Genomic DNA, 26481 nt, shown 5'->3' with positions numbered 1-26481 from the left:
GATGAGGACACTCAGTAAACACTAAAAAAATGAGCTAATTTTGCCACATAAATGCTGCTAACCAATAACATGCATGCAAATTACGTTGCATCTCTTCCCAAAACAAGTCAGGTTGTCAAATCTCCGGAGACAAATGGGGCAAGGAGGGCCAGCACCAGGTGCAACAGGTGACTCTGTGCATGAAGTGGCAGATGCTTGGCAGTGCTATGCTGTCATGTGGAAGCCGTGTCAGGGTGACAGGCAGTGCTCACTGGGTAACCATGATGGCTTGGAGCTTCAGAGGGTTTTATGAAACAAGGAAGGGACGTGGTGGAAGAGTCAAGACATGCAGCTTAAGAAGTGTTCCCATGGGAAGTGGGCCAATTGGAAATTTTCTAAGAACCAAGGACATGAGGTGAACATACAGGGAATGAGACGTTCTGAAAGCCAACGTTGAAAGGAGAGGGGCAGGGTCAACCTACAGAATTCTGATGCAAAATTACCAGTAAATCAGGTAAAAGGAATTTATCCTGAAAAGGTAGGATAATGGTGCAAAGATTCCACACACATGCAAGGATGTTTATCTCAATAGCATGAAATATGTGGATAATTGGAAATAAGCTAAATGTCCCATGATAGGAAAGTAAATGGTTTATAATACATTATTGTGATGCAAGTTACCATAAATGAGGATAACGGATGTAGTGACCATGGGCACTGACTTTGTAGTCTGAAAGACATGAATCCAAATTGCAACTTTGTTATCACTAACTGAGGAACCTTGGTAAGTCATGGGAGCATCAGATTTGTTACATATAAAATGGGGACAAAATAGGAACAAATGACATAATACATGTAAAGATCCTATCTTTTTAAAAAATTTATTTATTTGTTTGTTTTTGGTTGCCTCAGGTCTTAGTTGCAGCACACGGGGTCTTCATTGAGGCATGCAGGATCTTTTCATTGCGGTGTGGGCTCTTCGTTGTGGCACGCGCGCTTAGTTGCCCTGCGGCATGTGGGATCTTAGTTCCTGGACCAGGGCTCGAACCCGTGTCCCTTGCGGTGGAAGGCAGATTCTTTACCACTGGACCACGAGGGACGTCCCAAGAATCCTATCTTAGTGCTTGACTCATCAATGTATTAATAAAGATAGCTATTGCTACTATTGTTATGATGATAATGGAATATCATGCAATTATTTTATTTTGAAGGCTATTTAATTAAGAAAAGACAAAATACAGTATTAATGAAAAAGTAGGACAATTCTCTAGTATAATTCCAAATTCATATAAATGTAAGATTCTATATATACTAAAACATTGAGTGGTAATCTGCAGATGAAATATTTCTTTATTATGTTTTTGTGTTTCCATTTTACAATGAGCATTTATTATAAAATCGGGGGAAAATAATAAATGAAATAACAAGAAAAGTTAATAGGTTTTAGATTTTTGGAGATTTATAGACCTGTGAGAAAAAAACCTTTAAATCTTAGCCTTACAACGTCAAGGCTACAACGAACATGTTACATTCACAGTAAATGACTGAATTGAAGCAAAAACAATATTTTATCATCTCATAAGAATTGAGTGCACTCATGTGTTTTTCGTCTAAAAATTTTGCATTAGCACCAAATTTTATCATCAGTAAATTTTCACGTGCTGGCTAGACTAAGAAAAAGTAATCAATTTACTAGACGTACCAAATGAAATATTTCAAACAGTATTTTCATGAGTGCAAGGGTGAACCAAATAAATTGTTCATTTTGTAGCAAGCCCAGCTTTCCCTCTTCCTCCTGCCATAGACACAAAGTTAATCTTTGCACAAAGAAGACCTATGATGAGGACTTCCCTGGTGGTGCAGTGGTTAAGAATCTGCCTGCCAATGCAGAAGACGTTGGTTCGAGCCCTGGTCCGCAAAGATTCCACATGCTGTGGAGCATCTAAGCCAGTGTGCCACAACTACCAAGCCTGCGCTGTAGAGTCCATGAGCCACAGCTACTGAAGCCCACGTGCCTAGAACCCGAGCTTCGCAACAAGAGTAAGCCACCACAAGGAGAAGCCCATGTTCCGCAACAAAGAGTAGCCCCTGCTCGCCACAACTAGAGAAAATCCACGTGCAGCAGCAAAGACCCAACACAGCCAAAAATAAATAAATAAAATAAATTTAAATAAAATAAATCTTAAAAAGACTGCTGAGTCTTCATTACATTTTAAACATTGTAACATTGTGGTCTGGTCTGGAGTCTGTACTTTTTATATATATATAAATTTATTTATTTAATGTATTTATTTCTGGCTGCATTGGGTCTTCGTTGTTGGGAGCGGGCTTTTCTCTGGTTGCAGCCAATGGGGGCTACTTTTTTGTTTGTTTGTTTTTGCGGTACGTGGGCCTCTCACTGTTGTGGCCTCTCCCGTTGCAGAGCACAGGCTCCAGACGCGCAGGCTCAGTGGCCATGGCTCACGGGCCTAGCAGCTCCGCGGCATGTGGGATCTTCCTAGACTGGGGCATGAACCCGTATTCCCTTCATCGGCAGGCGGACTCTCAACCACTGCACCACCAGGGAAGCCCGGGGGCTACTCTTCGTTGCAGTGTATGGGATTCTCATTGCGGTGGCTTCTTTCCTTGCAGAGCACGGGGTCTAAGCACGCAGGTTTCAATTGTTGTGGTGCGTGGGCTCAGTAGCTGTGGCTCGCGGGTTCAAGAGTGCAGCAGGCTCAGTAGCTGTGGTGCACTGGATTAGTTGCTTCATGGCATGTGGGATCTTCCACGACCAGGGTTTGAACCCGTGTTCCCTGCATTGGCAGGCAGATTTTTTTTTTTTTTTGCGGTATGCGGGCCTCTCACTGTCGCGGCCTCTCCTGTTGCAGAGCACAGGCTCCGGACGCGCAGGCTCAGTGGCCATGGCTCACGGGCCCAGCTGCTCCGCAGCATGTGGGATCCTCCCGGACCGGGGCATGAACCCGTGTCCCCTGCATCGGCAGGCGGACTCTCAACCACTGCGCCACCAGGGAAGCCCTGCAGGCAGATTCTTAACCACTAAGCCACCAGGGAAGTCCCCGGAGTCTGTACTTTCTTTTTTTAATTGAAAAATAGGAGTCATTTTCTAATTATTTTAATGTCTCCTTTATGCAAAATTTTCATATAAACATCAGTAATTAAAATTCTTCCTTTTTGCATAATGCATATAGAACTCTTAGAGAATAAATATCATTAAAAAACTTCTAATTAATAAAATTATTTCTAAAACTCTTCATATGGTTCATTGATTGTTCACAGTAAAATAATTTGGATAGTTTCCTAGAACAGGATTTAACTTGCAGACACAGTTTTGTTTTTTATAGTTATAATTGGGTGCTGTTTCTTCCAAAAACAATAATAATTTAAAACCTGCCAATACATCTTAGGTTTAAGCAGGAAAGAAAAAAGCAACATTATGGGTTTCAACCATTTTTGGTTTTAACAGATTAATTTATCTCCATAAAGATTTTTTAAGAGAGGGTATATGGGTCCAAAATTCTGAATTTTTAACTCAACATTCTTAAAACTCATCTGCACCTTTAGGAAAATCACATAACTCCTTCTTTGGGTGTATGTTTCTTCAAAAAAATGAGGAGTTAAACCAGGTTAAATATCTAGTCACTTTGTTATAATTTTCTATGATTCCATGTTAATCAAATATAAGTGAAGTGGTAATTCAGTCTTAGTATATCACTGATTTCCAAACATCCTCCAAGTCAAAGAGATTGTATTGCAATGTCTGTGGTGTGTGAGGATGTATGTCAAGGACAGGGCAAGGGTAGTTGGATTAGTTTGATGTTAGGTCCATGTGAACATGAAGCTGGTAAGCAGCCCCGATAAAATGTCTTTAACAGATAAATGCACAAGTCTATCCCAGAACTCTTCTGATGCTTTGATTTATATAGTTTGTCTGGATATGTGCCTGAAACTCAATTACTTAGGGAAGTTCCCTTTTTCTTTTTTTTGGCTGAGTTGTTTTTTTTTTTTTTTTTTTTTTTTTCGGTACGCGGACCTCTCACTGTTGTGGCCTCTCCCGTTGCGGAGCACAGGCTCCAGACGCGCAGGCTCAGCGGCCATGGCTCACGGGCCCAGCCGCTCTGCGGCATGTGGGATCTTCCCGGACCGGGGCATGAACCCGTGTCCCCTGCATCGGCAGGTAGACTCATAACCACTGCGCCACCAGGGAAGCCCTGGCTGAGTTTCTTTAGGAAAGCTTCCAATACATCTTTGTCAATTTTCGGTCTCTTGCAAAACCCTACCACTTTTTCATTGTTTCATTGATCTCATTTCCTTCCTTTCTCAACCTCAATTTATTCATTGCTTTAATCTATTCCACTATAACTTTAACTTCTTTTCCCTTCTCTTCTTTGTAATTACTCAGCAAACCCCTATCACTGGATAAACCCCATTTGCCAGCTCTTTCATGAATTTTGCATGAACCCTGGAACATGGCTCAAGAAAAAACATTTAACCATGTTGTCAGTGCTGACCCACAATTCTGCCCTGTTATCTAAGTTCAGGGTTTTTCAAACAGTGAGATACAGCCAATTGGTTGAAACACAGCCAATTAACTCGAGGGATGGCCACCTGCATTATTAATAAATTAGAAGGCAATGAACAGAAATGGTCAGTGTGTGTTACACATGGGAATACTAAGTGTTATTCATGAAATTTAAGTTCCAGATTACATGTGTGAGCTATGTACCAGTTCACAACATAAAAAATATTTCTTACTATGAATTAGAGTCAACAATTCAAAAGACTGGTCTAGTCAATTTCCTGTTTTACGCCTACTCTCTGCTTCATTCTCTAGACTACCTTCCTTGCTTAACATAACTTTGCATCTGATTTTAATGATAAAAGAGAAACAGAACTCTCTCATCTTTCCACCACCAACTCTACCAGACTACCAACAACTATACCATGTACTTTGACCTCCATCCTTTATAATGGATGACTGGCTCTGCTCCTATTTAAGGCAACCTCTCCATTAATACACTGGTTCCCATGACCTTTTGCTTCCTCAAGACCTTTGTTCATGAAATTAACCTCTCCTACGTCGTCCATAATCTGCTCTTGCCTGGATCATCTCCAATAATAAACAGAAATGCTTAATAGAAATAATAGTTAACATGGATATAGTAGTTTTCTTGTTCCAATTAACATATGTACATATGTTAATTCTTTTTATGCTCATTCAAGTTAGGAACTATTATTATTCCCACTTTATAGATGAGGAAACTGAGACACAGAAATGTTAAATGACTAGCTCAGGGTAGTGGTACTAGGATATGATAGAATCAGTATTTGACTAGGCAATCTGACTCCAGAATCTATGCTCTTAGCCACCCTGCAATTTGCTTCTGTCATGTGCATAAAACTTGTTTACCTGAAGTTGTCCTTCAGCGTTTGCCTCATTTTCTCTGTCCCTTTTCATAGAAAAACGTACATAACAGAGACCCAAATGATGCTATTGCAGAAGCCTTTGAGTCCCATAGGACAACCCTTCAATACCCAATTTCAGCATAGCTGAGGCTGACAGCTCCACACACCTGTCAGTGTCCACCTGGAGCACCTGCTTCATCATCTCTCAGTCTGTGTGTAGGTGGAGCCCAGAAAGTCAGAGGAGTGACTGCTCACCGTAAAGGGAAGAGAAGTCAGTGGACGTGTGCTCCAGATTCCTGTTTGTTAAGGTGACCCTCCAATGGTTCCTTGCCTTTTGGTGTCCATGATTTTGAGTAATCTCCTCCCCTGGAATGAGGGCCGGGCCTCATTGACTAGAAGGCAGGGCAGGGCTTCTATTGACTAGAAGCAAGTCTATTGACTAGACTTGCTTCTAGTCAATAGACCATGGCAAAGGTATTGGGATGAGACTTCACCCACATAGTGTATGATTATGCTATATAACATCCCATTTTAGTGGACCGGGGAAAGAGCTTCTTCTTGCTGACTTGCAATAAGCAGCCATATTAAGCAAGCCTATGTGACAAAGAACTGGCGTGACCTCTAGAAACTGCTGATGGTCTGTAGGACTTAATGCTGCCCACCATCCATCCAACAGCCACAAAAAGCAGGCCATTTGTTACACAGCCATAAGGAAACCTGCCAAGAATCAGCATGAGCTTGAAAATGGATCCTTCCCCACCTGAGCCTCTAGATGAAAATGCAGCCCAGCCGACACCTCGGCTGCAACCTGGTGAGAATAAAGCAGAACACCCAGCTAAGCCATGTCCAGATATTTGACACACAAAAACTATGGGTAATACATGTGTGTTGTTTTAAGCCTCTAAGTTTGTGGTAGCTTAGAATTGCCTGGTAATGTACTCTCTTTCCAGAATACAACTCTGAAGTGCAGTAGACCTCATTTCTCAGAGTGTGACAAATGGGACTGAGCCCACAGTATTAATCAAGTCAATAACACAACTTTTAGTGATTTTTATATTTTCCCAGTCTCTGATTCTGCCTCCAGGATTATCTCCCAGTAGACTGGCTTCTCTCACATCTGTGTTTCAGGCTTTGCTTTCAGGAGGACCAAAGTGTGACAGGTGCAAGAAAGCGATGATCTGAGAGTCACTTTTGTCTCTATTTCCTCATCACCTTGCCTAGTCCATCTGAGGCTCTGCAATCGAGCCTTCGTCACCACTACTCCAAGGAAACTCACTTTCCTGTCATCACCAACGGCTTAGTCATGTCCAATCCAATGACTTGTTTTTAACCTTAATCTTACTTGACTTTTCAAAAGCTTATGCCACAGTTAATTACTTTCTTCTTGCTGACAAACTGTCTTCCCTTGGCTTATGGAACACCATGTTCACAGATCATTCCATTCCTCCTTAGTCTCTGGCCACTCCTCCTCAGTCTAGGAGAAGCTGCTTCCTTTTTCCTTCCTGACTCTTGGAGTAACTAAGGGATCTATCTTCACTCACTCCCTAGATTTTCTCTTTCACTCTCAAAGTTTTAAATAATACATCTTAGCTTGGGTATGTAATAGACATCTCAAACTTTACATGTCCAAATAAAACCCTTCATGTCTGAAGCCAAACCAGTTCCTCTCCCAATTTCCTTCCTTCATTCAGTCATTGTGTTCACACTGCTGCTTAGTACAAAGCCCTTGGTAGGCACCCTTGAATCTTCTCTTTCTCTCACATCCCATCTCCAATCTATCAACCAGTCCTATGAGGTTTAACTTCAAGTTATACCACAAACCCAAACTTCATCACTAGTTCCGTCACTGCCTTTCATAGGTCAAACCATCATCACCTTTGGCCTGAACTGCTACATCCGCCAGTGTTGCCCTCTATAATCTCTTTTCTTACAGCAGCCATAAGTGATTAATAAAATATATAAATCAGGGCCTCCCTGGTGGCGCAGTGGTTGAGAGTCCGCCTGCCGATGCAGGGGATGCGGGTTCGTGCCCCGGTCTGGGAGGATCCCATATGCCGCGGAGCGGCTGGGCCCGTGAGCCATGGCCGCTGAGCCTGTGCGTCCGGAGCCTGTGCTCCGCAACGGGAGAGGCCACAACAGTGAGAGGCCCGCGTACAGCAAAAAAAAAAAAAAAAAAAAAAAATATATATATATATATATATAAATCAGATCATGCCTTCCTCCTCCCCCACCACCCAAAAGCCTTTCTATGCCTTTTTATGAGCAGATGAAATTAAAATAAAACCTAAACTCTTTAATGGGGCCCATGAGTTTTTTTAAATCTCTGTTGCTTCTTTTTATCACTTTATATGCTAATAGCCTTCACTCCACTCCAGCACTTGTTGACTTCTCTCTGTTCTCTGAACAGACAAGCTTGTTCTTGATTTCCAGGGCTTTTATACTTGGTATTCTCTCAGGCTGGGATGCTTTGCCTCCAGATCATTTGCCTCCTCTATCATTCAGATCTCCAAGTTCACGTCTCAGTAAATCTTTCCAGATGACCCCTATAAAATACCCATTTTTCAGGATATTTAAACTAGCTTGGGTGTCAGGACTGTTTGGTCTTCCTAAAAGAGGTGTGGCAGAAAACTTGTGGTTTCAGGAAGCATGCCTTCACCACTGTCAATTATATGTGTCTTGAGAACATTTTTATTGTCCCAGTTGAGAGTGTGGAATGGAAAGATGAAAAAGTAGGTTAAGCATGAGCTAAAGGAAGAGATTTTTAAAACCATAATGAAAAGCAAGACCCATAACATCTAGGTAGAGATGAACAGAGGTATCTCAAAGGGAAGCGTGATTTTGTTTCAAGACTGGCATTAGTCCCTGAGTAATAAGATATGGCGTTTCAGTACTTAGTATGAAGGCAGTGGAAACACCAATCTCTGTCCTGTATTTACTGTGTCATGATGCTAAAAGTCTTACATGATAGCTTTGGTTATCTAAGTGGAAAGAATACCAAAACAATACCTGATTTTTTTTCCTTTTTGCCAATAGCTGTGGACATCAAAGTAAATCGTGAGAATTGTGTCAGTTGTAAGCAGAGGGAAGTCTTAATAATATAGTTTATCTGGAAACCGTTTAAAAGACCTAGCCCCAAGAGTTAGAATAAATATTCTTGCACTTGAGATAGGAAAGTAGAACCATTAGAATCTTTCTAGCCATTAATATTTCACCAAGGATAGGAAACATCTAGACCTAAATGGGTGTGTGGAAGAAATCCTTCCTTGATATATATTTCTCCTGTAATTTACTGAAATCTAGGGAAAGACTTTGAAAGTCAGAATAAACGAATACAGGTAACAACAGTCCAGGTAATAAACGAACTGGAAACCACAGTATATTTCATCATGCCCACCATGAAAGGACTTGATGAAGTACACAAAAGCAGACCTAAGCCTTTCTTGTAAAATATTGATTAAATAGATTATATAAATGCTACAAAGAGGGCTAAAAAATGGGAAGAGGAGATTTACATCTAAATCAAAATGAAACATTTAAAAACAAGTTTAAGAATCTGCATCTTAGAAAAACCCAAAGGCCTGAATTCTTCCAACATCAATTTCATCATTTCCTGGGTTTTGTAACGGTCATCATATTTCAGAGTGAGTAAAGAACTTCCACATTCCTAGTGGTACTTGTGCTACTGGTTAAACAACCCCATTTTGAGAACTGCTCATCTAGAGCAAGAATCTCATTTCTGATCTGTACAGTAGAATACTCTGGGAAGCTTTTAAATAAAACACTTAAGAGAGCCCCTCCCTCGGAGAATCCGATGTAATTGATCTGAGGGGGGGGCTGAACGTTGGTGTTTATTAAAAGCTCCCCAGGAGATATCAATATGCAGTGAGAGTTACGAACTACTGTTCCTGGTGGTGATATTCCTAAATTTGTAGTCAGTCCTGGACCCACTGCAGCCTTCCCAAACTTTTTTTTTTTTTTGCGGTACGCGGGCCTCTCACCGCCGTGGCCTCTCCCCTTGCAGAGCACAGGCTCCGGATGTGCAGGCTCAGCGGCCATGGCTCACGGGCCCAGCCGCTCCGCGGCATGTGGGATCTTCCCGGACCGGGGCACGAACCCATGTCCCCTGAATCGGCGGGCGGACTCTCAACCACTGCGCCACCAGGGAAGCCCCCTTTCCAAACTTTTGAGTCAATTACAGAACTGGGACATTCTCCTCCATAACTATAAATTTTATCTTGGCATCCAAAAAGAAATTTTTAAAATGTTTTGTGGTCCAAAAGCTTAGACAATACGCTTTCTAGAAGATACCCTTGCCTCCATCTTCCTACTTATAAATCCAACCTGTGAAACACAAGATTTTAACAGCTCCTGTGACTCTGGAACCACTTTTGTAATGAACATTAGCCAATATAAAGATGAAAAGGAAGAGGTGGAAGAGGAAGGAGGAGGACTTGAATTATGTTTTCAACAAATAAAATTCTATTTAAAGTGTACATTTGAATTTATATTTAAATACTTTGTATATTTATTGCATATAAATAATTTAATTTTAAAAATATGTAGTAAATATTGTCACAAAACAGTCATGAGGAGACAAACAGACAATGCAATTGTACTTAACATGGCCAATAAGCACATGAAAAATTGCTCAACATCATTAGTCATCAGGGGAAAGCAAATTCAAAACATAAGATATCACTTCATCAGTGAAATGCAAATGAAAACCACAATGAGACACCCATAGTGGTAAAATTATAAGACTGACAAAAATGTGTTGGCAAGGGGGCTTCCCTGGCTTCCCTGGTGGCGCAGTGGTTGAGAGTTCACCTGCCGATGCAGGGGACACGGGTTCGTGCCCCAGTCCGGGAGGATCCCACATGCCACAGAGCGGCTAGGCCCATGAGCCATGGCCGCTGAGTCTGCGCGTCTGGAGTCTGTGCTCCACAGTGGGAGAGGCCACAATGGCGAGAGGCCTGTGTACTGCAAAAAAAAAAAAAAAACCACAAAAACTCTATGTGCACAAAAAGACTTGCACATGTTCATAACAGCTTTATTCATAGCAGCTAAAATGGGGAAACAACACAAAAGAGAAGAATTAAACACATAGTGGTATACAGACAATGCAATAGTACTAAAGGGACAAGGTACTGATACACTCAACAACAAAGTTGAATGAAAGACATCAGACACAAAAGCATACATTCTGGGTGGCTGTCAGCCTCAAAGATGGTGTCCAATGCTTTCTGCCTTTTGGTGTTCATGCCCTTGTGTAATCGCCATCCCTTGACTTTGGAGTGCTTCTAGTGACTTACTTCTAGCCAAAAGAATTAGGCAGAGGTGACAGAATCTCACTCCTGATGTTGTGTTACAAAAAGACTGTGGCTTCCATTCTGGGCACCTTATCTTTCTGTTTTTTTCTGAGGGAAGCCAGGTACCCATGGTGTGGGCTGCCCTAGAGAGGCCCATGTGGCAAGGAACTGATGCCTCAGCCAACATTTATCAAGGAAAGCCTGCCGAAAGTCACGTACAGGAACTTAAAAACAGATCCAGTGGAACCTTGATATGACTGTAGCCTCAGCTACACACCTTGACTGCAACCTGAGCTAGAGACAGCCAGCTAAGCCTGGATTCCACAGAAACTGTGAGATAACAAGTCCTAGTTGTTTTAACTCACTAAGTTGTGGAATAATGCAAAAGTGATGTCCAATAGATAAAAAGTTAGATTGTAATAGATAACTAAGTTAGTGGGCAATTCCATTTATGTGAAATTCTAAGGAAGTCAAAACTACTCCTTAGTGACAGAAAGCAGAACAGTGGTTGCCTCAGGGTGGGGGTATTGACTACGGTGAAGGAAATGTTCTCTATCTTGATTTGAATGAAGGTAACACTATGTATATATATAGATAAATAATTGGGTCGGCCAAAAATTTGTTCGGGTTTTTCGTAAGATGTTACTGAAAAGCCCTAACAAACTTTTTGGCCAACCATATATATATTTATGTATATATTTGTCAAAACTTATTGAAGAAAAAAAACTTATTGAAGTGTATGCTTAAGGTCTATGAAATTTACTCTATGTAATCCAGATGTAAAGGGAAAAATCTTTTCTAAAATTTTACATTTTTACAATATGGAGAGGCCAGAGATTTAAAAACTACCTACCCCAGGACAATTATGTCAAACAAGTTAACAGGCAATTTAAAAATTCAGTTAGAATCTCTAGACAGATGGGGTTAGAGTACCCAGGTCAGGCTGACTTGGATCCCTGTTACATTTGGAGGGGAAGGGGAGGAAAAAGCTAGAGGGCCTTGGACAAACTTGGGAAAAATAAAAAAACCTGGCATATTCCTTGCCAAATGCCATGATAGAGTATGCCCTTCTCCTTTGAACAGATGAGTCTGGAAAACTATTGCTGAGAGAGCCCAATAGAGCAAGGCTCAGGCCACCTATTCTCAGGGAATACTTTGTATACTATGATAAATGAATGTGGCAGAAAATAAGATGTCTTTATGTTACATTATGTCATGAGAACATGTGTGTCCTCATCACTTTTCAGTATCTCTCTGAAGGGAGGAAACCTTATTCTCGGTGTGCCAATTGAGAAAGGAAAAGTTGATATTGGATGACATTGGTGTCAATTATCTTGGGACTGTTACAGAAAGGCAGGTCACCATAAGGGGAAAGATGTCATAGTTACATCCACAGTGCTTGTCCATTCCAATTTCATTTTGTCCACCCATCCTAGGATAAGATGAATGGGGAGAGGCAGTGGGCTCCAGTCTTTGCTTGGACCTTTGGAACAGTACAGCAGTTGAGATCAGATAACTCATCATTAGATGGTTGAGAAGCTGTTCCAGATAATATCTGATCACTACTTAACATTGTTTTGTCTTTTTTTTCCATTTCTTTTCTTTTTTTAAATTTATTTTTTATACAGCAGGTTCTTATTAGTCATCAATTTTATACACATCAGTGTATACATGTCAATCCCAATCACTCAATTCAACACACCCCCACCCCCACCCTCCCACCGCTTTCCCCCTTGGTGTCCATATGTTTGTTCTCTACATTTGTGTCTCAATTTCTGCCCTGCAAACCGGTTCATCTGTACCATTTTTCTAGGTTCCACATATATGCGTTAATATACGATATTTGTTTTTCTCTTTCTGACTTACTTCACTCTGCATGATAGTCTCTAGATCCATCCACATCTCAACAAATGATTCAATTTCCTTCCTTTTTATGGCTGAGTAATACTCCATTGTATACAACTTCTTTATCCATTTGTCTGTTGATGGGCATTTAGGTTGCTTCCATGACCTGGCTATTGAAAATAGTGCTGCAATGAACATTGGGGTGCATGTGTCTTTTTGAATTATGGTTTTCTCTGAGTATATGCCCAGTAGTGGGATTGCAGGATCATATGCTAATTTTATTTTTAGTTTTTTAAGGAACCTCCATACTGTTCTCCATAGTAGCTGTATCAAGTAACATTCCCACCAACAATGCAAGAGGGTTCCCTTTTCTCCACACCCTCTCCAGCATTTGTTGTTTGTAGATTTTCTGATGATGCCCATTCTAACTTGTATGAGGTGATACCTCACTGTAGTTTTGATTTGCATTTCTCTAATAATTAGTGATGTTGAGCAGCTTTTCACATGCTTCTTGGCCATCTGTATGTCTTCTTTGGAGAAATGTCTATTTAGGTCTTCTGTCCATTTTTGGATTGGGTTGTTTGTTTTTTTAATATTGAGCTGCATGAGCTGTTTATATATTTTGGAGAATAATCCTTTTTCTATTGATTCATTTGCAAATATTTTCTCCCATTCTGAGGGTTGTCTTTTTGTCTTGTTTATGATTTCATTTGCTGTGCAAAAGCTTTGAAGTTTCATTAGGTCCCATTTGTTTATTTTTGTTTTGATTTCCATTACTCTAGGAGGTAGATCAAAAAAGATCTTTCTGTGATTTACGTCAAAGAGTGTTCTTCCTATGTTTTCCTCTAAGAGTTTTATAGTGTCTGGACTTACATTTAGGTCTTGAATCCATTTTGAGTTTATTTTTGTGTATGGTGTTAGGGAGTGTTCTAATTTCATTCTTTTACATGTAGCTGTCCAGTTTCCCCAGCACCACTTATTCAAGAGACTGTCTTTTCTCCATTGTATATCTTTTTCGCCTTTGTCATAGATTAGTTGACCATAGGTACGTGGGTTTATCTCTGGGCTTTCTATCTTGTTCCATTGATCTATGTTTCTGTTTTTGTGCCAGTACCATATTGTCTTGATTACTGTAGCTTTGTAGTATAGTCTGAAGTCAGGGAGTCTGATTCCTCCAGCTCCGTTTTTTTCCCACAAGACTGCTTTGGCTATTCGGGGTCTTTTGTGTCTCCATACTAATTTTAAGATTTTTTGTTCTAGTTCCATAAAAAATGCCATTGGCAGTTTGATAGGGATTGCATTGAATCTATAGATTGCTTTGGGTAGTATAGTCATTTTCACAATATTGATTCTTCGAATCCAAAAACATGGTATATCACTCCATTTGTTGGTATCATCTTTAATTTTTTCATCAGTGTCTTATTGTTTTCTGCATACAGGTCTTTTGTCTCCCTAGGTAAGTTTATTCCTAAGTATTTTATTCTTTTTGTTGCAGTGGTAAATGGGAGTGTTTCCTTAATTTCTCTTTCAGATTTTTCATCATTAGTGTATAGGAATGCCAGAGATTTCTGTGCATTAATTTTGTATCGTGCAAATTTACCAAATTCATTAATTAGCTCTAGTAGTTTTCTGGTAGCATCTTGAGGATTCTCTATGCATACTATTAGGTCATCTGCAAACAGTGACAGTTTTACTTCTTTTCCAATTTGGATTCCTTTTATTTCTTTTTCTTCTCTGATTGCTGTGACTAGGACTTCCAGAACTATGTTGAATAATAGTGGTGAGAGTGGACATCCTTGTCTTGTTCCTGATCCTAGAGGAAATGCTTTCAGTTTTTCACCATTGAGAATGATATTTGCTGTGGGTTTGTCATATATGGCCTTTATTATGTTGAGGTAGGTTCCCTCTATGCCCACTTTCTGGAGAGTTTTTAATCATAAATGGGTGTTGAATTTTGTCAAAAACTTTTTCTGCATCTATTCAGATGATCATATGGTTTATTTATTTATTTATTTATTTATTTATTTTGCCGTACACGGGCGTCTCACTGTTGTGGCCTCTCCTGTTGCAGAGCACAGACTCCAGACATGCAGGCTCAGCAGCCATGGCTCATGGGCCCAGCCGCTCCGCAGCATGTGGGATCTTTCCAGACTGGGGCACGAACCCATGTCCCCTGAATCGGCAGGCGGACTCTCAACCACTGAGCCACCAGGGAAGTCCAATCATATGGTTTTTATTCTTCAAGTTGTTAATATGGTGTATCACATTGATTGATTTGTGTATATTCAAGAATCCTTGCATCCCTGGGATAAATCTCAATTGATCATGGTGTATGATCCTTTTAATGTGTTGTTGGATTCTGTTTGCTAGTATTGTGTTGAGGACTTTTGCATCTATATTCATCAGTGATTTGGTCTGTAATTTTCTTTTTTTGTAGTATCTTTGTCTGGTTTTTGTATCAGGGTGATGGTGGCCTTATCGAATGAGCTTGGGAGTAATCCTTCCTCCGCAATTTTTTGGAAGAGTTTGAGATGGATAGGTGCTAGCTCTTCTCAAAATGTTTGATAGAATTCACCTGTGAAGCCATCTGGTCCTGGACTTTTGATTGTTGGAAGATTTTTAATCACAGTTTCAATTTCATTACTTGTGATTGTTCTGTTCATATTTTCTGTTTCTTCCTGGTTCAGTCTTGGAAGGTTCTACCTTTCTAAGAATTTGTCCATTCCTTCCAGGTTGTCCATTTTATTGGCATAGAGCTGCTTGTAGTAGTCTCTTAGGATGCTTTGTATTTCTGCGGTGTCTGTTGTAACTTCTCCTTTTTCATTTCTAATTTTAATGATTTGAGTCCTCTTCCCCTTTTTCCTGATGAGTCTGACTAATGGTTTATCAATTTTGTTTATCTTCTCAAAGAACCAGCTTTTAGTTTTACTGATGTTTGCTATTGCTTTCTTTGTTTCTATTTCATTTATTTCTGCCCTGATCTTCATGATTTCTTTCCTTCTGCTAACTTTGGGTTTTGTTTGTTCTTCTTTCTTTAGTTCCTTTAGTATAAGGTTAGATTGTTTATTTGAGATTTTTCTTGTGTCTTGAGGTAGGGTTGTATAGCTAAAAACTTCCCTCTTAGAACTGCTTTTGCTGCATCCCATAGGTTTTGGATCATCGTGTTTTCATTGTAATTTCTCTCTAGGTATTTTATTATTTCCTCTTTGATTTCTTCAGTGATTTATCTCTTGGTTATTTAGTAACGTATTGTTTAGCCTCCATGTGTTTGTGTTTTTTACGCTTTTTTCCCTGTAATTGATTTCTAATCTCATAGCGTGGTGGTCAGAAAAGATGCTTGATATGAGTTCAATTTTCTTAAATTTACTGAGGCTTGATTTGTGACCCAAGATGTGATCTATCCCAGGGAATATACTGAGCGCACTTGAGAAGAAAGTGTAATCTGCTGTTTCTGGATGGAATGTCCTATAAATATCAATTAAATCTATCTCATCTATTGTGTCATTTAAAGCTTCTGCATCCTTATTTATTTTCATTTTGGATGATCTGTCCATTTGTGTAAGTGAGGTGTTAAAGTCCCCCACTATTATTGTGTTATTGTTGATTTCCTGTTTTATAGCTGTTAGCAGATGCCCTATGTATTGAGGTGCACCTATATTGGGTGCATATATATCTATAATTGTTATATCTTCTTCTTGGATTGATCCCTTGATCATTATGTAGTGTATTTCCTTGTCTCTTGTAACATTCTTTATTTTAAAATCTATTTTATCTGATATGCATGTTTCTACTCCAGCTTTCTTTTGATTTCCATTTGCATGGACTATCTTTTTTCCATCCTCTCACTTTCAGTCTGTATGTGTCTCTAGGTCTGAAGTGGGTCTCTTGTAGACAGCATATATATGGGTCTTGTTTTTGTATCCACTCAGCAAGCCTGTGTCTTGTGGTTGGAGCATTTAATCCATTTACATTTAAGGTAATTATCGATATGTATGTTCCTATGACTATTTTCTTAATTGTTTTGGGTTTGGTTTTTTAGGCCATTTTCTTCGCTTGTGTTTCCCACTAAGAGAAGTTCCTTTTGCATTTGTTGTAAAGCTGATTTGGTGGTGCTGAATTCTCTTAACTTTTGCTTGTCTGTAAAGCTTTTGATTTCTCCAACGAATCTGAACGAGATGCTTGCTGGGTGGAGTACTCTTGGTTGTAGCTTCTTCCCTTTCATCACTTTAAGTATATCATGCCAGTCCCTTCTGTCTTGTAGAGTTTCTGCTGAGAAATCAGCTGTTAACCTTATGGGAATTCCCTTGTATGTTATTTGTCATTTTTCCCTTGCTGCTTTCAATAATTTTTCTTTGTCTTTAATTTTTGTCAGTTTGACGACTATGTGTCTCAGCGTGTTTCTCCTTGGGTTTATCCTGTATGGGACTCTCTGTGCTTCCTGGACTTGGGTGGCTATTTCCTTTCCCATGTTAGGGAAGTTTTCAACTATAATCTCGTCAAATATTTTCTCTGGTCCTTTATCTCTCTCTTCTCCTTCTGGGACCCCTATAATGCAGATGTTGTTGCATTTAGTGTTGTCCCAGAGGTCTCTTAGGCTGACTTCATTTCTTTTCATTCTTTTTTCTTTATTCTGTTCTGCAGCAGTGAATTCCACCATTCTGTCTTCCAGGTCACTTACCGTTCTTCTGCCTTGGTTATCATGCTATTGATTCCTTCTAGTGTAGTTTTCATTTCAGTTATTGTAGCTTTCATCTCTGTTTGTTTGTTCTTTAATTCTTCTAGGTCTTTGTTAAACATTTCTTGCATCTTCTCGACCTTTGCCTTCATTCTTTTTCCGAGGTCCTGGATCATCTTCACTCTCATTATTCTGAATTCTTTTTCTGGAAGGTTGCCTATCTCCACTTCATTTAGTTGTTTTTCTGGGGTTTTACCTTGTTCCTTCATCTGTTCATAGCCCTCTGCCTTTTCATCTTGTCTATCTTTCTGTGAATGTGGTTTTTGTTCCACAGGCTGCAGGATTGTAGTTCTTCTTGCTTCTGCTGTCTGCCCTCTGGTGAATGCGGCCATCTAAGAGGCTTGGGCACGTTTCCTGATGGGAGGGACTGGTGGTGGGTGAACTGGCTGTTGTTCTGGTGGGCAGAGCTCAGTAAAACTTTAATCCACTTGACTGCTGATGGGTGTGGCTGTGTTCCCTCCCTGTTGGTTGTTTGGCCTTAGGCAACCCAACACTGGAGCCTGCCTCGGCTCTTTGGTGGGGCTAATATTGGACTCTGGGAGGGCTCACGCCAAGGAGTACTTCCTGGAACTTCTGCTGCCAGTGTCACAGCCACCCCTCGCCTCTGCAGGAGACCCTCCAACACTAACGGGTAGGTCTGGTTCAGTCTCCCCTGGGGTCACTGCTCCTTCCCCTGGGTCCTGATGCACACACTACTTTGTGTGTGCCCTGCAAGAGTGGAGTCTCTGTTTCCCCTAGTGCTGTTGAAGTCATGCAATCAAATCCCACTAGCCTTCAAAGTCTGATTATCTAGGAATTCCTCCTCCCGTTGCTGGACCCCCAGGTTGGGAAGCCTGACATGGGGCTCAGAACCTTCACTCCAGTGGTTGGACTTCTGTGGTATAAGTGTTCTCCAGTCTGTGAGTCACTCAGCCAGCAGTTATGGGATTTGATTTTACTGTGATTGTGCCCCTCCTACCATCTCATTGTGGCTTCTCCTTTGTCTTTGGATATGGGGTATCTTTTTTGGTGAGTTCCAGTGTCTTCCTGTTGATGATTGTCCAGCAGCTAGTTGTGATTCTGGTGTTCTCACAAGAGGGAGTGAGAGCACATCCTTCTACTCCACCATCTTGGTTCAGGGCTCTAGTTAACATTGTTTTGAGTAGGAAATAAAGTTCTTAAGGATGTCTCTGTTAGTTTGGAATAATTTATTTTGAGATGTCTAAAAGTACTATTTATTACTTTGGGGGCCTGAAATGGTGATTTTGGTCAGAGATTCTCATTTTTAAAGTGAAATATTATAGTTAAGATCAAGTCTTTCTCTGACCACCATCCAAACAGAACTTGGAATCTGGGAGAAGCAGCCAATTTTATTGCACATGTCAAGAACACTGCAACCTTAGGAGAAAGGGACAACAAAATAGGCTTTCTGGGACATGCCTATGTGCCTAATAGGAATATTTCTAGCTTCTCTCTCTCTTTTTCTTTTAACATTCAGGTAAGACCCCTGCATCAGGGTTGTTTAGAGGAATAGGGATCTGGTATAACCTTACATAGACGTGTGTAAATTAAGACTAGAACTTATCAATTAGGGAAAAGTGCAGCTTATCATAACGTTGAACGGCAAACACAAGTATGATGCTTGAAAGCAGTTCAAGGAAAGAACCTTGGTGTTTGGCTTGTTCAGTGAACACTAAGTAGCTAATTGGTAGGAAGCTATTCCTTATCTAGTGACAGAAGGCCTTGGGAAACTGGGCAGGCTGAAAAGAAAAAAACAAATCAAGATGAATAAATCTTGAGTAAATAAAATTAATGAGTAGATAATTAAAAATAAAATCAACAATTAAGACCAATAAATAATAACTGCTGAATTAAATAATTTACCGCCCATAGAGAACTGGTGGGAAAATCTGCTTCTCCATTCCTGAGCTAGCTGATAGGCATCTGAGCTGGGGGTCTGCCACTTCCCCAAGCTGATTTTGAGGGATGGTCCTCCTAAACTTCTGGGAAAAAAGAAGGCTGATTGGCCAATGAATCAGATGAATGACACATGGCCCAGTCACACCTGTAGCCTTCATCCATGAGTAATGCTCTTTGAACAACAGATGCACACAATGCGCTCTCCTGGCGACATGAGAACATATAGAAGAAACTAAAGCCTCACCCGGTGGGAAGAGACTTTCACACTGACATGAAGCAAAGGATATGGGATGATTCCAAGATAAGAGGGACTAAACTGACCCTGTAGCAGGGCTTTGTTACCCTGGGTTTGTCTAGTTAATGTACGAAGTTATCACTCACACAATGGAGTTGTTGTCTGTGTGGAAATCCGTCTTCCTTCCAGCCTGGTGAGAAGTCACCAGGAGACAATTCCTCTCTCCTTGAAAGGCCTGTTTGCAGAAGAGAGGCTATTTGTCAGGGTGTCTGAAGATTTCCATGGAGGGAGAGTAAAACCAATGTAATAGTTCTTGAATCATTTATTAATAAGGAGAGACTGTAAGGGAGCCTTTCTGAGCCTGGCACACCCTATCTGGATTGGACTATTATCATGGTGTTACTTAAACTGGATATTTCTGAGTTTGAGAGATGTACAAATGTTCAATTTGTGAATGTTTGTTGCAAGGTTAGAGTGAAAGGTCACACCTCTGTGGCTGGGAATGTTTTCTCCAGGAAGAAATGAGTAATCCTACTGTCAATCACTCTGGGTAGAAATTAATCCTCAGGAGTAAGGACACAGCACAGAATAGGAGGAAAGGTAAACTTCTGTTCCCTGGGAGGCCAGGGCTCATTCTGGTCTAGGCTCGAGGTTCTCTTTGTTTCCTGGAGCATTTCCATGGGGGTGGAAATAGAGCTGGGAGGGGTGCTTGCCATGAGGTTGATGGAGATCGTGGGATGGCTCTCTTCCTGAGCATCAGTGTAATATTATAGGTTACTCTTGACGTCAACTGTCTCCAGCAGTCTTTTTAAATGACCAAAAAAAAAAAAAAAAAAATCAAGGCCATTCTTAGCGACGCTGTGGGAAATTAGTGGAGGACCTACCACCACACTTTGGGAAAGGTGCTACAGGAAAAGCAGCATCCTCTCCTGGAGGCCGGAAGGGCAGTAGCAGAATTTAGTACTCTTAGAGGAAAACAGTAGTGGAGATGAGAGAATCCGACCGCCCAGTTGCCAAGCAACAGGGAAGAGCCTTCTCTAAAAGAGCAAGTGGATACACTAAGGGGAGCTAATTTCTAAAAATTAAGTCTGAGAACACTCCTGGCATTTGAGTACATGTTTGTACAGTATTTCCCACTCTTGCTCCAGCAAGCAATTTGTTTGAATACTGTTCATTACCATGACTATTTACCCTAAATAATATTCTACAAATGCTTCGGAGCTAATGTCTCAGGGCAGAACTCATTCTGTGTCACTAGTAAGACTATTCAACATGAAACTTTTACTTGGTTTTAATTTAAGCTTTTCATAAATATCTCTTCCCTTACCAGCAAATTTGTTCCAAACATCATACAGTTGTACCGGTTGTGTTTTATAGGCGTGTGTGAGGGGACCCACGTTTGCGGTGTCACCACCCATATAAACCACTGAGGTGAGTGGGTGTGTGAGACCAGCACCTGTGGGCACGGAGTTGTGCAAGGCAGCCTTCTCAGTAGGCTAGGAGTCGGCTCCCAGCTCTTAGGGTCTTTACCCTTTCTGTGGCCAGAGGTTCCTCCTAGCTACAGAGAACTCTTCCTGATGATCTTAAGTTTGCTTTCTACTGAAAATTTGACAGTTCACCTGGATCCCTGAAGTTTTAGACGTTAGCTTAAGAGCACCTTCCATTTTTGATCTTCTATTTATTGCTGCTCTTACCCTCAAACTGAGAAGACAACAAGGAAAAATAATATTTCTTTCCCATTTTTGTACATTATTCTTTTAGTAGTGACTTCCAACTGACTTTCCAGTTTGGGGTACAGGGTATTAAAGTAAAGACATTTCAGAATAACTCTTTATGCTTTATGATGACTCATGATGATTTAAACTTAGTTTTATTATAGAAGGCATCCAGTCCTAACTATATTCAAACTAAAGCTCAGGTTTTAAATAAATTTTCAACAATTTCATTTAAAATTATAATCTCCACAGGAAAAATAAAAGCAATTTTTAAATTTGTCTTCAAGTCATATTTATAATTATAACTGCTTATGAAGATTCTTTTCTAAATTATAAAAACACATTGCTTTTTATTAGGACTTTAATATACTCGTGGTGGACAAATACATGTCTTAGCAAAACAGGAAATTCCAAGATAGTTATACTTCATATTGTTATTATTCAATATTCATATTGCACCTAGAATTTTTCAATACAAATAGAAAATACCACCGATATGCTTTCTTACGCTATTTCTGGAATAGATTCCTATAATTTTTATTTTGTAGAAGCCAAACATAGAAGCTCAGAGTAACTGTCATATATAGTCAGTAGGTTTAACAATCACCTTAATTATACAGCAAATGATAGCTATCTCAATGGTTTTAGTCACATGGAAGACAGTGGTAATCAGGTCAGACTCTATTAGACAAAGTTGAAATCACTGAAAACTAGGGCTACTGAGCATAAAGAAAAACATTTCAAATCTTTTATTTCCTAAATATTAAGGAAAAGCTATATCATGGCAGAAATAGGTTCATTAATGAAGTTAATGAGCCCATTAACTCACCCAAAGTGATCATCTTTCTTACAGATTGAGTGGATGATTCTCCATCTCCTCTAGGATGAAATTCAACTCCTCAGCCTGGTTTGTTAGGAGACTACCTTTCTAACCTGATTCTCAGCACAGGTCTTCCATCCAGTGGCTCTGAAGAAACTCCTTTCTATTTCCTTGATGTGGGAAACCCTTACAAGACTCCTGAGAGCTCCGCTAGGGCTATTACTATGGTCTTTGCCCAAAACATGTTCCTACCCTTCTCCTTTTCTCTGTTGGTTCTTATCTCAAGCATTATTTAGTTCTGGAGGCTGAGGGTCCAAAATCAAGTGCTAGCCAATTTGATTTTTGATGAGAGCTATCATCCTGGCTTGTTTCTAAAGTCGGCCTGGGGCCAGAGGACACTTTTAGAGGCTCCGTCTTGAGGTCATGGGTCAAGGTGAGGGTCTGGAGGATGGGAGGTGAAAATGGTTGGAGTGAAGTGTGGAGAGCGTTCTCTGAGGTTGGAAGAGCTCTTCCATATGAGGCCTCCAGAGGTGAAACAGGATCTCTGATGGGTGCATAGGAGCCTTGCATGCCTCAGAGATGGGACTGGGAAGCTCAGCTTAGGGTTTGAGTCCTGAGAGTTTAGGCCTGTGAGTTTTAGGGAAACACATGGCTTAGACAAGCAGCCTATTGGGGTGACCAGGGTGGGATGAATGAAGGCCTTAGTGCCTTCTCTGATTAATCTGCAGTGTCTGAGGGTCCTGACCTTGGAACTTGTACACGAACTTTAAGAAGCAACAACACATATGTAAGAGGGTGTTCATCCTGAGTCTAGTAGGTGGGGCCACAAAACTCAGTCTAGAGAGAAACAAAAGAATGTGCCCTAGTGTTGTAAGCTTCCTCTCTATTAAAAGGTTTAGCATACTGGACTATGATGAATGCCTTTATTCCCTCATAGACTTTGAATTGCTTTGGGCAGGAACTGGGTTTTGTTAATTTCCTTTCCTCCAGCCCCAGTGCCTGTGCAGCTCTGGGCATTGATAAACATTTGTCGAATGATATTGAATCTGGAAGCTTCATTTTAGACTAGAAGCTTTTGTGTGGTAGATTTTTCTTTTACCACAAACTGAAAAATTGCGTCTTAGTACAATTACCAGGTAATTACTCAAATCAATAATTTCATATAAGAAGAACAAATTCTTAGAAGACTCAGATAAGGCCACGAGATTGGCAGGAAATGAAAGCTTTGAGTGTAATCCCTCATATTTTGGGTGCGTGAAAATGGTAAGATATCAGAATTTCCTTTATTTGCTTTCAATTTCTGGTATAACAAGTGTCAACTTATTCATTCCTCTTGGGATAATTTCCCCTCCCGTCCTTTATCTTATCGTGTGAGTCAAATTTGGGTAGAATACATATATTTTGCATTAACCAGGAGACTTTGCCCAGCATTTGATCAGATGTTGAAGGGAGGATCCGCTGGCCCAATGACAAGGGTGTTGCTGGCACCCAGGAGCGCCCGTGTTGGGGCAGGGATCCCTTCAGGCGGTTTTGGGCTCCGCAGTAGGAACGCGCTAAGCATTGTCTGCGAGGAAGACCCCACTGAGCTTTGGGCGAAAGGCGTGGCAGCCAGGTGGGGGGAGGGGCGTGGGAGAGCTGGCAGAGAGGGGGTGGCCTGGACAGCTTTCCCGCGAGCGAGCACCCGGCGCGGCCTCCGAGAAGCCTAAGGGCAGGCTTGAGCAGTTCCCCAGAGGCTCTCGCGGTGATAAAACTTGAGAGAAAAAACGAGGAGGGGCGGCTCGGCGTCTCCCGAGTCCAATCCTGTCTCAGGAGTGAAAACGCTCTCGGGCAGGCAAGCCTGATAAAGGCCCGGGCGACGAAACGAGCAGCTGAAAGAAGTGCACCTCCGCGCCGCTGCACCTCGGCGGGCTCTGGTCTCTTACGTCCCGCCCGGTGCCTGCGTCCTCCTCTCCGGCCCCGCGCCCCGATGGCCGCCGCCGGGCCCCAGAGCTCCCTGCGCGGAGCCCTCTGCAGGCAGCTACTGCTGACCCTTGTGGTGAGTGGAGCCCGGGCGGGGTGGGGCGCGACCACCTACCCGGAGCTGGGATGCGGCAGGGGGGCGAATGGGCCCTGGTCCTGCACGGGGAGCGGTGGGGGCGAAGCCGACCGAAAGGTGACATCCGCGGCTCAGCTCCATCTTGGGCGTGGGGGCAGGCGGGGCACAGACGAGCCAGATTCGGGGTCTGAGGGATGAGGATGGGAAACGAGTCCTCAGTCAGTTCCGGACTGAGGGTTTTGTTTCGGACTTGTTCGATTGTTTGAATTACGGGATGGGCTCTCGCTTCGCTGAGCTCTCTCGTGCTCCGTGGCGAGTGGGCCGGCTTGGGGTTCGCGCTCCTTTTTTGGTTCCTAGGGCTGGTGATGATGGTTGGGGTGGGTTTGGGTAGAGAGCGAAGAAGAGTGTTGGGTTAGGTTTTGGAGGATCCCTGAGTGAGTTACAGGGGCTGACCCCCTACCCAAGGGTCCCCTGGGATGGGGACGCTGGTGAGAGGAGGGGTTGGAGCGGTGCCCCTGAGTCCCGGCGTTGAGTTACCTCTGAAAAACGGCTTCCAGGTTTTGCCTCCGTTGAAGCAGCTCACCGGAGCGGTCCACCCCAGCTGGCCACCCGGAGTGTACCTGGGGCGTGAGGGCGTGCGTCTCGATTAGGGATGGGGATTGGTTCGGCGGTGTGATGGGGGAGTGGGGTGGGGCAGAGGGGATAGAATCAGGCTGAGAGGAGTGTTGGGAGAGGCGTGGGATTAGGTGGTTCTTTGTCCGACTCCAGGCAGGACTGCGCAAGCCCAGAGCCCAGCCTGGGGTCTTCTGTGCCCAGGAAACCTGAGACCCAAGATGAGCTCCACCCCGAGAGGAAGGTACGGACAAGTCTCGGAGAACTCGCGAGACACAAAGCGAAAAATCGGGAACTCTGTGCGATTACGCGGAGCTGCGGGGGAGACCACGGCTGCGCTCAAGAGTTGCTCTGGAAAGAAGCTGCGAACTCCCGACTGCCCCGCGCTTGGTCCGGTGGCGAGAGGACCAGCCTGGCTCGGGAGCAGGTCGACTCTGGCTACTTGGATTCTTGCTGCTCTCTGCCCCCAAGCAGGGCGTGTGGGTGCAAGCTTTGACCTCTCTTTGAATCATCGAGTTATGAATAATGGTTTAGTAGTTATGATCTAAGATATATTTATGGACAAGGAATTGTACAGATGAGGGCGTCGACCTGTCAGGCGGCTGTTCCAACAAAATGAGCTGATGAAATGACTCTTTACAAGTGGGAACTGCTCTCAAAGTGTGCCCTTTTGTGATATCTTTGAAAGTGTTTCCAGCTAATATGTTTAAAAGCGTGAATTTAGCGTTTTGTGTTTTCCCTGCGAAAGGAATCCCGGAATGGGGAGAAGAAAACAGCGGACGTGCTGTGTTCTCAAGATTTCTCGTGTATTCGCTGGAGGGGAGGGCGTGGAATGCGAGGAGCTGTCCGGGTGGCGGGGTGTGGTGGTGGGAGTACTGGGGCGCGGCAAGGCAGGAAGGTGCCTGTACATCTAAACAGAGATAGCATCAGCTTTAGTGTATGACTTCCTTTAGGATTAATTTTTAAAGAATTTCCTAAAGTTTAGATTAAATGGTCTATCTGGAGACTTGAATACTAGAGAGTGTATATAGAATAATTTCTTTCACCTGCAATCCCCAGTTTACAGACAACTTCAATTTCTGTCCAGACGGATAAAAAAGACTTCTGTTGACCATCCTATGTCTGTATTTCCTTTTGACTCCTAGGACTCTCCACTTTTCAGTATAATATTAAGAGCATAACATTTTAGAAACGCAGTTTTCATTTTATGGATCCCTTAATGGATTTCTCAAAGACAATTCCTTGTTTGAAGTGAGCTCTTCAACAGAAAACTGAGACTTTTAAGGAGTTAGCTTTCCCACTGAGCTGCCCCATAGGTTGTGGAATCTTCCCTTCTGCACTTTTCTCCTGAATCTGCATCCCTTTCCCACCTTTCTATCCTCAGTATACTCCAAACTGCTACAATTAACTACAATTCCTAATCATCCTTCCACACACATATACAAAGAAAAGGAAGAAAGGAGAGGGGGAAACTAGAAGAGAAACGTGTCAGATCATCCCATTATTGTTGAAAGCATTGAGTATCTCTTAAAATGTTTCTCCTTTTAAAGTAGCAAAATTGTTAGGAATGGTGAAAACTAATTCACATTAGCTCAGTTGCTCAGATGTCTTCTGCCCTGTTATAAATAATGAGATCCTTTTATATGTGTGTTGAATATTGTTTGCCATATCAAATCCACTTTGGGAATTATATTTACTATTATATATTATAAATGGTATGTACTTGGACATGGTTAATCTATCACTTGCTAAGAGGGCTCTTCAAAAGGAATTAAAATAGTATTTTTCTTTATAACATAACATGCTTTTCCCCTTGGAGTATGTGAAATTCTGCCTGCAACCTATGTTGACAAATGGGCATTCTATCTTTTCAGACTTTATAGCATTTGAG

The 26481-nt window shown here is 41.8% G+C and overlaps 2 protein-coding genes across 4 annotated transcripts in view; both read left to right on the top strand.

Moving 5' to 3' along the window:
- DSC2 (desmocollin 2) overlaps window positions 1-26481 on the top strand; it is a 323425-nt gene that overhangs the window by 35157 nt on the left and 261787 nt on the right. The window lies entirely within an intron of this gene.
- The window catches only part of DSC3 (desmocollin 3), a 42357-nt gene continuing 37377 nt past the window's right edge, over window positions 21502-26481 (top strand). For 2 of the 3 annotated variants that reach the window (XM_082641312.1, XM_082641314.1), the window contains exon 1: window positions 21504-23978. In XM_082641312.1, the coding sequence (XP_082497438.1) occupies window positions 23910-23978 (69 nt within the window). In that variant the 5' untranslated portion in view covers window positions 21504-23909. Of the gene's footprint in view, window positions 23979-26481 lie in introns of all 3 variants that reach the window. The other variant, XM_082641313.1, reaches the window with a different exon arrangement.

This window comes from Mesoplodon mirus (assembly GCF_964341445.2).
Source record: "Mesoplodon mirus genome assembly, chromosome: 13".
Taxonomy (NCBI): domain Eukaryota; kingdom Metazoa; phylum Chordata; class Mammalia; order Artiodactyla; family Ziphiidae; genus Mesoplodon; species Mesoplodon mirus.
This window is presented reverse-complemented; position numbering and strand designations above follow the sequence as displayed.